General features: G+C 28.3%; 2 protein-coding genes across 2 annotated transcripts; one reads left to right on the top strand and one right to left on the bottom strand.

Annotated features, from left to right (window-relative positions):
• The first annotated feature begins 3775 nt into the window (after positions 1-3775).
• Positions 3776-15241, top strand: LOC114120340 (forkhead box protein O1-like). Its single transcript, XM_027982212.2, has 4 exons — positions 3776-4641; positions 6244-6394; positions 13878-14185; positions 14864-15241. Exons 1-4 carry the CDS (start codon positions 3909-3911, stop codon positions 14998-15000), a joined length of 1329 nt encoding a protein of 442 aa, XP_027838013.2. The 5' UTR covers positions 3776-3908; the 3' UTR covers positions 15001-15241.
• Positions 15242-15370: 129 nt separating this feature from the next.
• On the bottom strand, positions 15371-18638 carry LOC114120339 (T-complex protein 1 subunit beta). Its single transcript, XM_027982211.2, has 6 exons — positions 18447-18638; positions 18016-18331; positions 17264-17596; positions 16968-17196; positions 15732-16288; positions 15371-15670 (listed from the first exon to the last, which is right to left on the bottom strand). The coding sequence occupies exons 1-6, from the start codon at positions 18447-18449 to the stop codon at positions 15498-15500; spliced, it is 1611 nt and encodes a 536-aa protein (XP_027838012.2). The 5' UTR covers positions 18450-18638; the 3' UTR covers positions 15371-15497.
• Positions 18639-18682: the final 44 nt, after the last annotated feature.

Raw genomic sequence — 18682 nt, 5'->3', positions numbered from 1 at the left:
TAATATTTATAATTTATTGCCTTATATAGTTAAAAATATCCATTTAACATTTTCAAACCGTTCGGAATTTTTTCTATAAATAATTTTCTAATAATTATCTACAATTTACATTATTATTTATCAATAAGCCGTAATATGAGTCGTTTAACAACTATTATAATGTATTACTGTGCCTAGGTACAATCACGGGCTGTCGACAAAGTTGGAACAATTTTGATCCATATTAAAATTTAAAATTCTCAGTTATGATTTGATAAACCCCACTGGATCGGATAGTATTATCAAAAATAGTTGGTGTGATCAAAATATATATTATATTTACCTTATCATACATAATTTATTATTTACATATACACATATATATTATATATATTAAGCATAGGTACATACTATTTTGCTATCTTTTAATATGTAAATGTAAATATATCCTACACGCGCGGCTACATATATAAGGACATTAATAGGTACTATAACAAATTTTCTTACCATATAGACTTGAACTGCAGACCTGAACGAGCCTGAGAAACAGGCTTCCGCGTTCCGCCTAAGTGACTAAGTAAGTCATGTACTAGTACCTATAATTCAAAATAAAATATATTTATATAAGGTATTTAAAAAAATAATACATTAGAATAACGTTCTAGCGTTTTACCATAGAAAGACGTAAGAAGACTGCTGGTGTCAAAATTGGACAAATGGATGTCGTCTGAACCGATATAATGGTTTATGTAGATAATGACATAATATACAGTCATTAATTATTAATACTAATATTATATTATAATCAATGATACAGCTAAACAGCTTATTATATATATCATATTATTATAATAAAGGTTAAAGGTTATGAGTTATGACAATTTATGATGATAGTCACTCTTGTTAGTTATTAATTACAATGAGTGGCTATCATAACAATACATCTGATTAGTTATGTCAAAAATTTAATATAGATCACTAATTATAATTTATACCTAACTAACTAACTAGATCAATATAACAAATGGGAATTATCATACAAAAAAGTGATTACGTAAAACACGAAAAACATATGCGGGCCTATCCCTCACCCCGTTTCCACCAATGCCTACAAATAAATTCTTTATTTTTTAAAAACCCTCAAGATTTATCAAATATTCTAATATACTTATTACTTATATCATGAAGATTAATCTTAAATCTTAAATTTATCTTTAATCTTCATGACTTATATACTATTTTATATTCAGGTTTGCATGCATATAGCCAATTTTTAAAATGTTAGTTGTCAGATCTCCACTTATTACTTATAACTACAATGGTTTTATCAATTTCATTAAGTAAAATCATTTATTTCTATATAGGTACACTTCTCAACGTATGCCACAGAAGTTCCGTCAATGGACGATAATCTTAACACATATCAAGCATTAAGACTTAAGAGGTAGTTACCTATTTTTGATATTTTTTCCACTTTAATATATGACCCAATTGCAGGTATATTAATTATATTAATTATTGTTACACCTTATATGTATAATTATTAAATTTTGTATAACTGTATTGATTATAGATATTTTTCTTTTCAAATGAAATACATGTAATTTAATATATTGTACTATTTATACTAGATACATAATTAAATATCTAATTGCAAAAAATAACATAATAAATACACAATTTTTCGTCGAAATAATTTTTTAAGGTTTTTACTTTCTTAAAGATAATACCTATATAAGTACCTACATTTTTAATTTCATATTCCGAAGTAAAATATTTTTCTATATATTTCGATAGGAACATGAAAACTAAATTTATAAAATTAATAAAAAAATTAAAACTTTCAATTGTCTATAAATAACTCAAAATATTTTGAAAATTTTATCATGTGTAGAAAATAATGAAATGATACTTGGAGAAAGTTTCAAGTTTCTGTGACTATTCATTTTTTTATTGTAACAAAATAAATAAAATAATTTAGGTTTAGCTTAAAATATATCATTTTACTTATTGATTATAAAAAAAACTTACTGAAAACTCGGGGGAGGAGGGTGAAATACACATACCTACTTATGTTCTATCTAGAGTCTAAACGCATAGTTAAATTATTATTTATTTAAAAAAATATCCACGATCCATCCAAGGGCGTCCATAAGAGGAGCAAGTCAGCAAGGGAGGACAATGGACATCTCTCTGACAATGTTTATATAATAATTACACATTTATACATAATACATTATAATAAATTAATACATTGAATAAAGAAAATGAATAATCACAGTGTTCGTTACCTACTTACTTCTTATTATTTATACAAGATATAATCACAGAAATTAATTTTATCCATTTACAATATTAAATATAATAAAACAAGAAGATATTACGAGTATACCTACATATAAATTTAGTTTAAAATGTTATTGACGAATTTTCAAAAAATAAACGTTATTAACAGTTCTTGTTTCAACTGCATTTAATTATCCTCAATAATTTAATGTATTTTTTTTATTTTATTTTAAGCTACTATTAATTGTAGTACCTAAATTAAATAATAATAGTGCCCATTATTATTTATATTATATTATATTTTACATTTTATTAGAAATTGAACTCTCTATTCTTAATTATTTTATAAATTATTATATGTAGTTAGGAATTATGATAAATTGATAAATACTATTGTATGAATACAGTAATTTAATATATATATTATTGGAAAAATACAATGCCCCCTAGATTTTCTAGATTTTCGAAGATGGACGTCTTTGGATTCATTTGTATTATACCAAACAGAATAGTTATCTATTATTTTTTCAACATCTAACTCTATCGAATTATCATGTATAATAATATATAAATACATGCGATGTTTTCAAACGTTGTTTTATTTTTATTTTATCTACTTTTTAATTTGTTTTTAATAATTTCATGTATATTTTTTTTAACTGTAAATTAAATCTAAAATTTAAATGTTTACTTAATTTTGTTATTTTTAGGTCATCAATATCTTATTTTTATACTTATAATAGTTATAAGAAAACTGTCTTAAACTACAACTTACAGTTACCTATATTAATGTCATTATATATATATATATATGATATGGATTTTTTAGTTGTAAACGTTCATTATATTCCTTTTATTAAGTACCTATACGCTATACGCGCCGGAACAGTATAAAAAGTTTTGATAGGGCTCTATTAATGGGGAGGGGAAACTTTTGGGAACTACTACTACCCAGAGTGGCTTATTGAAACTAAGAATATTTTTGTAGTGACCGTGAAATTGAAATCGAGGTGGTGCGAAGGAAAATTAATTTTTCTCTATACTAGGTGCAAAACGTAGGTATATTCGTATAATATAAATGCGGTAGGTACTGCAGATAACACACCTACGAGTATTTTATTTTTTTGACCAAGACATTAGTCCGCGATTTGATGAGTATTATCTTTCGTTTAATACACATTATAATATATACACGGAGTATACATAGGTACATGCACAACTTCAAGTCACCACCTTGATAGGTACCTACGCGTCTGCGTACAAATATATGAGCTCCGCCCCGGCGCCACGGACCCGTCGGTTGGCCGACTCGAAAAGCTACGCGCTCCCCGCGGCGGCCGTCCACCGATGGGCGCCCCTCCCTCCGAAAGGGTCGTACACGACAAAACGTTTCACGTAAACAAATTACACGATTCATTGTTTTATTATTATACATATATATATATATATTATCATCGAAATCGTCGTCGGCGGCGGCCGCGGAGCGCATATAACGCCATAGAACAAGAACGCCGCACGGTACGTTATGTGTACCTACACACCGTCATAGTACGCGTACACACATTTTTTCCATGCGCGGAGCTACCCGTGCGCACGGCATTTCTGCACCGGCCGCCGTCTAGCGCTACGCACCGATCGACCGAATGTCGTCGTCGTCGTCTTCGTCGTCAATCGCCGCGGTCACTCAGCCCGGTCCGCTGTCGGACGGACTGTCTTCGTTGGTGTTGTCCAAGAGGTACCTGTCGTGCGCCAGACCGCCGCACGTTTACAAGCTGGAACGCGAGAACGATCTGCTGGACGGCGGCGGCGGCGGCGCCGGCGGTGGCGGAGAGATCTGCGAAGACTCTGCTGCGATCGCCGCCGACTGCAGTTGGCAGCCCGCCGCCTGGGTGCCGCCGCCGACCGCGGTCAACGCCCGCTACGAACCCTCGGACGTGTTCACGCCGCTGGTGTTCGAAGAGATGCAACCTTCGTCGCCGCCCCAGCCGCAGATGTCCATGTGGTTGCGGCCTGTGCAGGAACGTTACAATCCGCCGCCGCCGCCGCCGCAGCATCACCACCACCAAGTGCAGTCCGCGTCCGGAGCGGGTAATGCGCCGCAGCAAAGACGCCCGTTGCAGCACCTGCCGCCTCCGGCACAATCGTCGCTGCAGCCGCCCGTCAAGACCGAACCGCAACACCAGAACGGCAACAAGCCCGGCGACTTGAGTTGGTTGGTCAACTTTCAGGTGGCGTCCATATTCGAACCCACCTGCAACGGCGGTACCGCCGCCGGCGGAGGTGGTGCTGGCGCAGGAGTTAACGTCGCGGACGGCGAGTGGTCGGAGCCCGAGACGTTGAAACAGAAGAAGAAAGTCACCAAATTAGATCAGAAACGTGAGTAATTTTCTGCGGTTAGGTGTCCTAAAATCGTGTGTTAACATTATTATTATTACTTCGAGTCTATATATTATATACATAATCATATTTCGTGAATTTTAAAAAATGCTACATATAGGTATGCGCATTCCATGCCGCCTTTAATGTTTTTATTGGAATTATTTTTTCGGTGGTTGATTACATTTTTAAATCAAACGCAATGGATAACAATTAACACGAGATTTAGCAAATCGTTTGTATTAAATTATTGGATCAAATAGGTAATACTATAGGTATACCGTATACCTATTGGTCATCATGTTGCATACAGCATTCCGGTATTTATTGTGAGTTGTATGATCGACCAGTGTTGAATTCAGGTATACTTCAGGGGGCGAATGCCCACCCCCCTAAAATTTCTTTCACATACCCCCTGACAAATAAAACTTTCAAGAAAATGTACCTATTTATTAAATACACAATACTCGTTATGATTACCACACCTAATGGCGTTCAATAAAATATAATTTATTTATATCAATGTTTTTATACCGTATTGCCAGTATAAGAACTATCTACTGACTGTATTCACCAATGAAAAAAAAAGTGAGCCCCCAGAGCAATTGTATGGAAACACTGCGATCGACAATAATAATGTATTTCGTGTTTGTGTATATATTGATCGTACGTTAATATTTATACCACCGAAAAAATTGTCTAAATAAATATGATTAACTGTATTATCCTATACCTAGTAAAATACAGCTTATCCTACAGCTACGGTATAACTGGTATAAGATATTATACCTTATTATCATACGCCGTATCATCATTTGACATTTACTGTTATAAATCCAGATAAAATCAGTCATCGGTGTCAAACTCGTATAGGTAGGAACCTTATTATTAAAAAATTTAATAAATAATAAATGTATTTTGCAAGATATATATGAATCATTTTAATAAATTATTCTTTCAAATTAGACATTTATACTAAACTCTTAAGTTTTAAATCAACATAAAAACTAATACATTTTACAGATTTAGATAGCAATAAATAACAGTGTTTATTTATCATCTAAAATAACAAATTATTGTTGTCAATATGCCTATATAACAGAAAATAAATTTATCAATTTGTTTAAATGTGGTGTAACTTTATTTTCTTTAAAATAATTAATAATTTTATTATAGGTTTTATATTATAATTGAAAATACTTAAATACTAATATATATATATACTAACAATAATTTTGACAATTATTTTTTAAAAGTATATTAATAAGAAATTAATTATACAAGCAAAAATCAATGGACATCTTTTTAAAAATATATTAAATAGCTGCTGAACATATTGTATAAACTAAAGTTCCAAATGTATAAAATACCATTCAAATAACGTAGACAGAAACTGGAACTTTTTGTCGAAAATTTAAATCTTAAGTCCTATTTTCTGCTTATTGCTTATATATTTATAGTTTATTCTCACAAGATATTAATACTTATATTATTATTTCTACTTACCCCCAAAACAAAACATCTTAGTAATTCATTAAAATAATATTATTTGAAAATCAAGTATAAAATATATTAAGTCCATATTTTACTATATTGTTTTAGCTTCGTCCAAAATAAACAGAAAACCATATAGAATGCCACCTTCAAGGTTAGATAAAGCTAATAAACCTGGATACACCTATACAGAAATGATTCATCAAGCATTGATAGAAAAAAAAGAACTACCAGTAGCAGAAATCTATCAATGGATATCGTGAGTATAAGATATTGTATTTTTATACTATCGATAAGATAAATTAATTATCATAAGTCCTACTCCTAATCACATGATAATTTATAATTTATTGATGGTAATTTTAAACATTAAATTAACATAATTAAGATGTAAAATATTATCTTTAAATTTGAGAATTTTTTAAACATATTTTTAAATCGTTACTTGTTGTAATGCTGTTGCACAACATGTAGGCACTCAGTACATCAGTATTTTGGAATCGACTAATTGTATAGGAACTTTTTAATTTAACGTAATATGTATACACTCAGACACTCCTAAATCTAAATCTTAATAGCCAAATGAGTGCGTCTTACATACAAGAAATCTGTTATCATTATAAATTATAATATACATAATAAATTGTGTATAGAACATAGGTGCCTATACCCACGTACTACCAAATTATCGTAAAATGAATAAAAATATTTTTCTAAATAAACTGTATTATATCTTTAATATTTTTAAATATTTTAATCACTGAGTAAGTAATAGATTGGTTTCAACGCAACAATTAATTATTATTTATTGATTTTGAATTATTTGAGTAGTTTAACTACTCTTAAAACAATTAAAACTGTCGGAAAATCATTAATACTTAATTTAGTTACTTATTTTCTTTTAAAATAATGCTTTACTCGAGGAAAATTCATAAAAATTACATAAATATAGTTTCAATATAATACCTAAAGAATATTTGAACCTAGTCTTATGATGTCTTATACACTAATAATAATATAGTAAAATATCAACAAATATATAATTATTAGGACTCGGATTTTAAAGCATATGCTTCTTTTTTATATAGACATTATGAGATAGAAATCTTATTTTTATACATAAATTTGTTTCACGTCATTCGGATTCCAAATAAACCAATTTATTTTTGCTTTTTTTCAAATATTCCAGTTGTAAATATTCTATATATTTATTATGCTATTGTGATAAAAAAAAAAAATAATTAAAAAAATGTAAAAACACTAAAAACCCTGAATGCGGATATTGGATTATTATTGTTTTCGTTATCGGCTTGTTTATCAAATATATTAAACATATAGATTATCAATCTACATATATAGCCTGCAATACCTATATACGGTCAGTATGTCTATAACATCCACATCGACCATTTCAAAATTTAAGTATTAATGTTGTAATTTGAAACCTCTTGTATGAAGTATGCACCGATTACTTCAGTGGATGTAGAGAGTTAGTTTTCTACGTATAAAAATATTCTGTTGGACAATAGAGTCAGTTTCACTACTGAAAATCCAAGGGAATACATGGTAGTTAATTCTTTTTTAAATTTAAATTAATATTTAAATTTTTTTTTATTCATTTTTATAAAATTATAACTAATTCATGTTAATTTTTGGTCAGGATTTTTAAATTTTTTTTTAAAAATAAATATGCTTCATTTTTAAAAAAATCATGTGCTTTTTTTATTATGCTTTACAATCTGAGTCCAGTGAGCCCTAATAGTTACCTATAGTTATATTATAAATCATTATGTGATCTGCATTCTGCAGTGATTAAAAGATAAACCCTTTTCGTTCATGTTAACATGTCCTCACCACAATATTTATGTTTAATATTGTTCCACGTGTTTATTATGTAAATATTTTACTGGTATTGCGTAGTCATCAATTGACAACCACAACAGTTAAAACTCCCACACCCGTATATTTACAATAACGTCCCTTGAGCGTGCTAACACCAATTTTACGGTTCAGTGACGAAGAATCGCTATTTATGTATCGCGTGACATTATGAGACCAAATATATTGTAGGTACGTAGTATAAGGTATAGGTACCCTAGACAAGTGCATTTAGAGCTGTGTGTCTGTAAGGTTATAATACTTAAAATAAAAATGAGGTTTAAACTACTAAGTATAGCACCCAAAAGTATGACAATATGCTTTAATTTATAAAATAACAATTAATAATATTCTAAATTTCTAAGTGTTCTACACTTACCTTAGTGGGCCTAGGTAAAAAAAAAAATTAATTTTGGTATTTTTCAATAAATACAATTTACCCCAACACTAAAATTTTTTTTCAAAGTTTTATAAGTTATAACTCTAAGCTTTTAAATGAAATAGCATTATTTATAGTTTGAACAATACCCACTTATTAAATATTTATAATAATATAATAAATTAATATTTCGATATGTCACTAAATATATTCCATGGCTAAATGTCTCGGGTCTCCTATTCAAGTTTAAAACTGATGGTGTGTGTCGTATAATACTGATTTTACAAACTTAAAATCTAAACAAATATTTAAGTGGTGAATAAAATAGATAATTTATATCTAATTGATTTGGATATGATGAAGAATAATAAATTATAGAATAAAATTTACTTTATGTTGTTTCGTCTAATTAACTGTAACTGATTATAGTGGCTAATGATCTGGATAGGATTAACCAAAAATTCGTCTAAAGACAATATTATTTTATCTGCACTCTGATTTTAGCTGAGACAAAACAAAAATTAAAATTATATTAATAATATCGATTAATGATAATACTATGTATGCATACATAAGACACTGTATAGTGTATAGTCACATTGATGCTACATTGATACTCAACTTATTATTAAATGGTTAACCAAAAAAATTTTTTTGATGTTTTGATTAATAGATAACAAAAATATGCATCTCGGAACAATATGTTGCTCAAAATCTACCTATTTAGCGCCAAATTAAAAATTAGGCACTGCTAAAAGCTATAATAAGCAGTTACATAATAATATGTATTAAATATATTTATTGTATATTTTAATACGATAATCTGAGTAAAATGTGTGTATATAATATCTAAATATTTAAATATTTAAATCGATTACTATAAATTATAATTTCCCATGACCCACACCCTCAAGTTAATATTAGCAAAAAATACTTCTCCTTTAGTTTCACTTCACCTGTCTATAAATTTCCCTTGCTAGTTGCCACGTGTTAGTGTTTCCTGCGTAAAACGTTTTGGAAAAGGGGGTTATAAGGGTTAATAATGGTTTCTGTCTATTAGCTTCCGTAATCAACCGTCCGTGAAACTTTTTACCTATTCCCACCCTGATGTGTATAGATGATATTATACACAATAATGACGATTATAATTTTATTTAAATTATATCGTTTAACGTTTTTATATACAATATGTATTATTAGGTTGGTCTATTATATAGTGTAAAAATGACACATATATGAATGATATAAATATCACACACGATGAATTCTTATTGTAAGGTTTGATTGCACTTATTTTTTATAAATATATTCTCATACATTATCAATTTAAATACATTTTGTTATATTTAAAAATAAAAATGCACAAAAAAATACTTTGAAGTAAATTTTGAAAAAAAAATAATATGATACACGATACACCACATAAATTAAACACAAATAAAATTACCAACTGATAACTAGATTTAGACAATTTTACACTAAAATTGTAATCTAACATTCTTTACAAAATTAAATCTTTACAAACTATACTTCCTACGTTATAGATCCTATTTGAACTTACAGCATACAAATTTAGGGGTTACATTTAAACAAAATATAAATATAACACGAAACAAAATCTTCCGAAAAAAAACGAAATGCATCATTTTATGTCACAAATAAAATTTTATTTACCTTACATACAAACTTACAAATTAAAATAATTGTAGTTATAGCGGTTTATAGGTAGGTACCTAGTTATTAAATTTCACACCCGTTTTTATATAATCTGTTTAAATTGTACCTACATTAGGCATACATTATGCATTTTTACAAAATGTTTATCTCAACCAATTTCTGGCTGCAATATCCCTAAGATATTGAAGAGAAACTTGTGTCGTGAGTTGTTACCTAACCAGTACCTACAATAGTTCTCCATTTATCTAAAATTATAGGTATTCTAGAAATGTATTAAATGAGTGGTTATCTCAATGAACGCATTATTACAGTTTGATTTTTAGGAGAGGGCTTCATAGTTCATATATTGTATTTATATACTTACTTTAAAATTTTAAGATTTATAATAATTATTAAACTAAAGATAGTACTTATTTTATTTAGATATATTTTTATGAATAATCTGAATATAAATACGTACGTTGGAGTGTAGCGAAAGTATATCTAGTATTCTAGTGTACCTATTTATAAAATATTTAACTCATTAATGATTTACAGTTTTTATAAAAACAGTTATATTTAAAGTCCACAACTTGATGCAATTCCATTTTACTTTATTATATTTCATAACACTTTACTCTCCTACAGAAATTTCATTCATGAAAATGTAGAATATATAATGGTAAGTATCTAAAACTTTTACTTTGAAATTATTGTAATTTTTGGGAATTTTGTGTTTTATGGTAATTTTTATACTTTCTAATAAAATATATTGCATTTTTGTTAATGTTTAGAAAAATTCAATATCTTAATAGATAATATATTACAACTTAAACCAATATAGTAATCAAAAGGACAAAATAATTTTTCTGGTTTTGTATACTTTGATGAACCATTAAATTCCTTTTTTTCTTAAAATGGCAATAAAAATAAAAAGTATACAGACAAGTCACATAAATTATATTATTTCATCTGTTTTATACTAAAAGAAAAATACTTCTTTAAATATTTTGCGTTTAAAAGCATTTATATTTTGAATTTAATATTTATTATTATTCAATAACTGGATGTTTTTGTTTAATTGTGTTTCCTAATTTCTTTAATAATTTTAATAGTATAAGTATAATTGTAATTGTGTGTCTTGTTTTTAAATGCTGACATTTTTTTTTCATTTTATAAGTTTTTTTATGCATTTTATAAAAATAATGCTGTGTTCAAGTTCCTAACACTAATGCCTTATGCATACATACTTTTATACTAAGCATGATATCTATATACCTCACATATAGAACAACCTAAACAACTATATATGATTGTTGACGATATCTGACCACAAATGTAGATTTTTTTTATTCTTCAATGCGACCAGTTTTGAAATAAAAAAAAAATGATTTTGTTTATGAGTATAGCGTGTGTATGTTACCTATGAGTGAAAATAACTCACCCCTACACACGTTTATTGTGTTCGTACCACCTTGGTACCAGGCACCCATTTGTGTTTCTTATAGAAATTAAAGAAATAAGGTTAACTTTACCGAAGTCACGGCCCCCCTTTTAAACTTACCGCAGTTTGATATTATCCTACAACAATAGAAACCAGTAGACCATACCAATAATATTTGTAATTCTAATATAATTTAGACAATTCAACATAGATCGTACAATATCAGATCATAAATGTTAACATTTGTCTGTTCAAATATTTGAATTAAAATGACTGTAAATATATATTTATTTATATAGACACCTATCTACTTATTAAATACAGTTGGCAAGTAGATTTCTGATTGATTTAGTAGATCTTAGATTACCTAATCCTTAATAGGTATTTATCTACTGATAAATAGCTTGTATTTTAGATTTTGGACTAGGAATTATAATACCTGCTATAATAAAATCATACCCTGCAAAAAAGCGTATAAAAAATTAAAAATTTAATTTGATTAATAATAAAGGTTTTTTAAAATTTTAAAATTTTTAAAATTATATTTGAAATCAAGGAGGATGCCCAGTCTTGTCCATGATGGATGCATGTTTAATTATTTATAGTAGGTACAAATAATGTGACTATAATGATCAACAAATCGAATACAATGTTATGAATACATTCATATTTTGGAAATATAATCTTAACAATCACGCTACATCGCTACTTAAACACTTAAGTGTCGTAAACTAGTAACGCCTATAAAATAATACGGCAATGTTAATATAATGTATTGTTTTGAACACCAATTGCTGAATTGCATCAACGTATTATTGATGCATTTTCTATTATAGTGACCTAGGTACCTACTCTATTATTACTACGGTTACTTACTCGCATAGCTTAAGCTGTTTTACCTCAATTCGAATTAGTTCACTCCGAGTTATATGTATGTAAACGGCTGTTATTTTTGTTAGTTCAGTTTGATATTAATTCGGTTTATCTAAAACAGTTTAGTTAATTCACAATTGAAATGCCTATTAGAAATAATTCCGAAAATACAAAATGCATAATTTACCAATTTGGCTATTTTACGTATTATTATGCTGTATTAATGAATGTAAGAGGTTCGTCCTGGCCATTTTATTATTGCAGTCAAGCTGTTCAGTCCATGGCTTCCTGCCTTCCTGATCATGTACATATCTACCTATTATTTTATTAATTACAGCATCATATTTATTAAACCTAACCTAACTGTTTTCTTTTATAATTAATTTTTTTACATAATTTCTTCATTAATATTTAAAATATTAAATAAATAATATCATGTTTCGAAATTGATTCACTACCTATTGGTTAATTATTCCTTGGTTAAGTTAGGTACCTAATTATTTATTTCATTTTTACTACTTAAACATTAACTAGTAATTTTTATAGAACACTAATTATAGAAAAACATTTTTTATTTTACTTACCCAAACTTAACTTTATAATATTATTATAAACTTTTACACTTAATAATGCTCACAACAGAAATACCTGCTAAGCGAAAATGACTTATCCTATTAGTTATTATCTTAAAGACTGGGTTGGTACACACAGTTTTCTCATTCTTCAGAAAATCATGTCTTAACATACCTAGCAGGCGCATATACAAGGGGGGGTACTAGGGGTTCACCCCCCCCCCCCCCCGAAATTTAATAATTTAATAAAGGTTAGATTATATAAGAATAAAAATTTACTACCAACCCCCTCTCCCCCCAAAAAATATTTTTATGTGTACGCCCTGATACCTAGTCATACTTATAGAGATAAACTTACACCTAATAATTGTATTATTATATATTAAATGAAAATCGCTGGATAGATTGCTTATAGCCAATATAGCCGCATATACTGTAACTGAGTGTAGCTAGTAGAAACATTTTTTGTAGTAGACTTTATGGCTTATACTGGGAGATATCCAATTAAAGTTTGTTGGTAATTAATAGGTAGGTAGGTATTTACTCGTATTATTTATTAATATTAGACTATGGATATAGTTCCATTGTTCAAGTTAGAAGTTATTAATGTAATATCGCGTATAATGATGATAGGTAACCTGTATTGTTATATTAAACAATATTTGAAATCATATAAATACTAATATAGGTAGGTAAGTGAAAAAATTTTACATTCATAAATTTATGCCCGAACGACAATTATTTTCTTTTTTTATTTTAAAAACATAGGAAGGTAGGTACTAATTTCTATCAATTTTACACAAGCAACGCGAACATACTGATGTACACATTTTGGGAAACTCGTTTCCTATAGATTTTAATAAATTAAATTATACATTTTAAAAATCTTTAAATAAGAATTATTATAAAAAAATAATTATGGACATATTTTATTTTGCAGAAGTCATTTTCCTTATTTCCGTGAAGATGACGAACGTTGGAAGAATTCTGTACGTCACAATTTGTCCATTAATCCTAATTTTAGAAAAGGTAGAAAATCTCAAGGGGCTGGTCATTATTGGCGATTGTGTAACATCGAAGAAAGTTTGGGCCAACGAGAGTATTCCACGGCCACCGAAGACGATACATCTTCACCACAAGAGTCGTCAGAATTAGAACAAGCTTGCAAGTATTTAGAAGGCGAGCTACAACGAGATAGTTATGAAGATGAAAAAATGATTCAGAGTATCAACACAGAATTAGAAAATGGTATGTTTTTTGGTGTCTAGTCACCGAACAAATTGTAAAACTAAATATTATTTAATTAAATATTTGTCTTAACGTTGGATTAAGTTAAAATCAAAATTTGTATAAGTACCACTTTGTACAGTACAATATTTTGTTGGCATTTTATTTAATTTGTTTTAAAATAGCTCTACTATATTTAAAATGTATAGTAGGTATTAAGACTCAAAATATTTTTAACAAAATTGATAATCTATGTTGTCATTAATTACTAATACTATACAACTTATTTCAATAAGTTCATTCAGTCATAACCTTTTATTTAAAAATTATAATTGAAGAAAATTATTTGTTTATTTACTTAGCAAATATCAAAAATATATTTTATAATATATTTTTCATTTGGATAAAATGTTTTAGTTATAAAACATTGATTAGAAATTATGTTTATACAAAACTATAAGTACTAATAAGAATATAATAGTAATTTCATTAATTTATAAATGTTTAAGCTTTCAAGTACATGGTTTATGAATAGTGGTTATAATTTTTAAATTGATGTTGACACCAAAGTAAAAATAATTATGTTACTGTTTTTTAATATACTTGTTATTTAATTGCAATTTTATTTTATTTCATTTTATTATGTATGTTGTAGTAAAGAATAAAAGTCAATTTTATACATTTTTGTTTTTGTTTCAGAAATATTTACCAATTCGTTTTTGATTTCCAGTCCGTCAAAATATGTTAACGAACAAATCAATTTATCAAATAATGATTATTCATACAGTGAAAACATATTGGAGGAGCCCATTGACTTCCAATATTACAATTTATAAATCTTCCGGCTCAAACTATTTTGGTTTCCAAAATTCCAAATTTTTTTTTACATATATATTTAAGACTGACCAACAGGTGACCTTTTTATAAAATTAATTTTACTACACGATTGATTAATTCCATCAATCCAGACACTCGAATTTGTTCAGTATGCGTTTATGAAGCTTTTTTTATGTTACCATTATGTAAAACCATTTTTGATTATCCTGATTCTAGTCAATTAAATATTAATTAAAATAACTTGCTTACTCTTTTTTTTTTTTTTTAGCAAAAATACACTTATTATTGAATAGATTTAAATATAATTATTGAAAAGCATTTTTTTTTTTTTATATAGATATTAAGATGTTTAAATTAATATCTCGTGAATAGTATTTCATATTTTTATATATTATAAAAAAAAAATGTATATAAAAAACATGTGAATTAAACAACCTGATGTGTTTGGAGTTAGTTTGTTATGAATATTATTAAATAAATTTAAGATAGTTAGAAGTTAACAGTGACCGCGATCTTCAACTCGTTGTCTTGGTGCAGCTTTAATGATACAATCAACACGCAAAATCATTTCAGCAGCCTCAGCTGCAGACACTAGTACTTGTCTTTTGACAACAAAGGACTCAGTTATTCCAATTTCTCGCATACATCCTAAAGTGCCTTTTTCCATATCTAAAATAAAATGTTTATATTAATATAATACCAGAAAATTAAATATTAAGATATAACTTACCAAGACCCAATGTATTCTTGCCAAGAGCATGATTGGCTCTCAATTCATTGACAAGCTGTGCAGAATCTAAACCAGCATTATCAGCAATAGTGGTGGGCAAAGACTGTAAAGCCCGTGCAAATGCCTCCATAGCTACTGCTTCTTTTCCAGGTGTTTTAGCAGCTACAGCACTTACTGCATTTGCCATTAACATTTCACTGCAACCACCACCATAAACAATGGTTGGCTCTCTCACAGTCGATGATAATACACACAAGGCATCATGCAAAGAACGATCAGCTTCATCAATAATTTGTTCAGTTGCACCACGAATTACAATGGTGCATGCTTCACCAAGAGCTACACCAGAGAAACGTAGCAATGTGCTTTCCCCAATCATTGTCTCTTCGATAAGTTTACATGTACCCAACTTGGCTATGCCAGGAGAATCGAATGTTGATAGAATTTCACCACCAGTTACCAGAGCTAATCGTTCGATACCATCAAAGTCAGCATGTTCAATAGCCATAATACCAGCATCAGCAAAAAGTTGTTCAGGATAATTGTAGATCAATTGTCTGAAATAATTAAAACAATAATTTTATTAAACTTATAAATCAAAATATTATTATTCAACTCATACAATTTAGACTTCAATTTTACATAATCTTTGGTTATGCACATAAGGTAATTATTTACTATAATCTATTATTTAAATACTTTAAGTTATTTTATAAATATTCAATATTTCATTGAGTAATAGTATATTATTTTAGTAATTATCAAACAATTACAAAAATATCAAAAAATCATTTTATAATTAATTTGTATACAACAAATAACGACAATATACTTCAATATAGAAAATATAATATGAATTATTATTAAAAACATTTTAACAGAAAATTTTTTTCCTAAAAGCGCAAGTATCAAGCTAGATACCACACTCTAAAGGATAACTAAAAAACAATAAAATAATTCTTAAACATTTTTTTTAACGTTTGTTCTTAAAAAAATGTACAGAACCCCAAAACTCAATAAACTCAATTTGAAACAACAATAATAATGTAATTCATAAAAAATTATGTCAATTGTAAATGATTTGCTTTTTAATTCTAAAAATAACTAGTCTTACACACATTATGATAAAAATATTCACTAGTAAATAATAATAATTGCGTCTAGGATGGCTGCAGTTAATTTAATTAAACGAAAGAACCATAACTATATTATGATAATACTTTAAGACAATTTTACCTGTTAATGAAAACATTGCATTCGTGTGAAAGTATTTTTCCTATTTTATCTTTCATTTTTTCTTTTTCTGCTAATTCAAGCTCAGCTACTTTGGCCATAGAATCAACTTTAATACGAGATCCAAATACTTTAATTTTATCTGTATCCATAGGAGTATTGGCAATAAGTATACGGGCATTTTCAATACGTTTAGGCTGATGTTGACCCGGTTTTTTGTCAAGAAGAAAACCTATTGAAATGTAAGATAATTAATACCTTTTAAGCTTTATTTAATGGTGTCAGTTAAATGATCTTACCTTCATCTAAAAATGAATCTTCTAAACATCCACCTTTCAGTTTAATGATCTGTATGGCTGATAGATTACCAGAACCTTTTAGACGTAAAATTGCATCAACAGATAATTTAGCGAAATGTTCTTTGTGCTGAGATAAAATTTTAGAACTTAAAGTTGTGCGAGCAATATTCAATAAATCTTCTCGGAATTTAGCTTCATTTTTACTATTGTCCAATGTAGAAGCCTGTAAAGCTTCATGTGCAATGGTTGTTGCTTTTCTCCATCCCGATATAATAACTTGAGGGTGAATTTTTTGATCAACTAGTTTTTCTGCTTCTCGTAACAATTCAGCAGCTAAAACAATAATAAAACGTCATTCTTATAATTAAATTATCATGAGTAGTGCTGGAAAAAAAAATTTGAGGGATACAAAAAAATGTATTAAATATATAATACAATTTCAAAGACTTATCAAGTGAAAATATGTCTTTTAATTTAAAATACAAATTACAATATTTAATAAAAATATATTAATTAATTTTAGTTATTGTGATAAAGAAAAAATAGGTTTGACAAGCAAGTAAGACACTAAATATTATAAAATTTAAGTTGAAACACCATATGTTGTTCAAAAATTAAAATCATACCTAATTGATTTTTATTTTTAAGTAATCAAATACCTAATATACTGTTTTATTAATACAAAAGATGCATCCAATTAAACATATATTTAAAAACTACATCATAATTGTAAAAATTTTTAATTATATTACCTAGAACAGTAACAGATGTGGTACCGTCTCCAACCTCGCCATCTTGAACCTTAGACATATCAACCAATATTTTGGCGGCTGGATTATCAACTCCAATATTTTTCAAAATTGTTGCACCGTCGTTGGTGACTTCAACTTTAGCATCCATTCCTCCGCGGCCGGCAGATATGAGTATCTTGTCCATTCCTTTTGGACCCAATGTGCTTTTGACCAAATCACCAATGGCGATGGCACCAATGAAACTGGACAAGCGAGCATTTTCACCTTTGTCTTCTTCGGCTTGATTTTTCAAAATACGTACTGGATTTAAAGAAACCTTTATTGGAAGAAAATAATCAAATATTACTTAGTACTCTTAATAAAACGCCTACATATAGCACTGGTTTTGGTAGGTTAAGTGAACACACGAAATAACAAACACTGTTACTTACCATTTTGGCGATCTATATAATAGTAATACTATACAACAACAAATAGAAACTATGCCGGAAAGACGGCTATTTTGATTATTTAAAAAATTATCAAAAACTCAGTACTTTATTAATCGTTCACAAATATATAAAATCACAACGAGGTATTATAAATTACAATAAAGTATGGTCGACCGGTGGTGGGTGGTTACTGCGTTTGGTTGGTTTAGCACATTGAGTTTATCACATAGACCTTA

The sequence above is a fragment of the Aphis gossypii genome, chromosome 2 (genome assembly GCF_020184175.1).
Source record: "Aphis gossypii isolate Hap1 chromosome 2, ASM2018417v2, whole genome shotgun sequence".
In the NCBI taxonomy this organism is placed as follows: Eukaryota; Metazoa; Arthropoda; class Insecta; order Hemiptera; family Aphididae; genus Aphis; species Aphis gossypii.
This window is presented reverse-complemented; position numbering and strand designations above follow the sequence as displayed.

Coding starts and splice junctions, on each gene's coding strand:
- LOC114120340 (XM_027982212.2), top strand. CDS start 3,909: ATGTCGTCGTCGTCGTCTTCGTCGTCAATCGCCGCGGTCACTCAGCCC. Junction 6,395..13,877: donor GAAATCTATCAATGGATATC/GTGAGTATAAGA, acceptor TTTATTTTGCAG/AAGTCATTTTCCTTATTTCC. Junction 14,186..14,863: donor CAACACAGAATTAGAAAATG/GTATGTTTTTTG, acceptor TTTTTGTTTCAG/AAATATTTACCAATTCGTTT.
- LOC114120339 (XM_027982211.2), bottom strand. Junction 17,597..18,015: donor CACATCTGTTACTGTTCTAG/GTAATATAATTA, acceptor TTATTGTTTTAG/CTGCTGAATTGTTACGAGAA. Junction 15,671..15,731: donor CAAGAATACATTGGGTCTTG/GTAAGTTATATC, acceptor ATTTTATTTTAG/ATATGGAAAAAGGCACTTTA.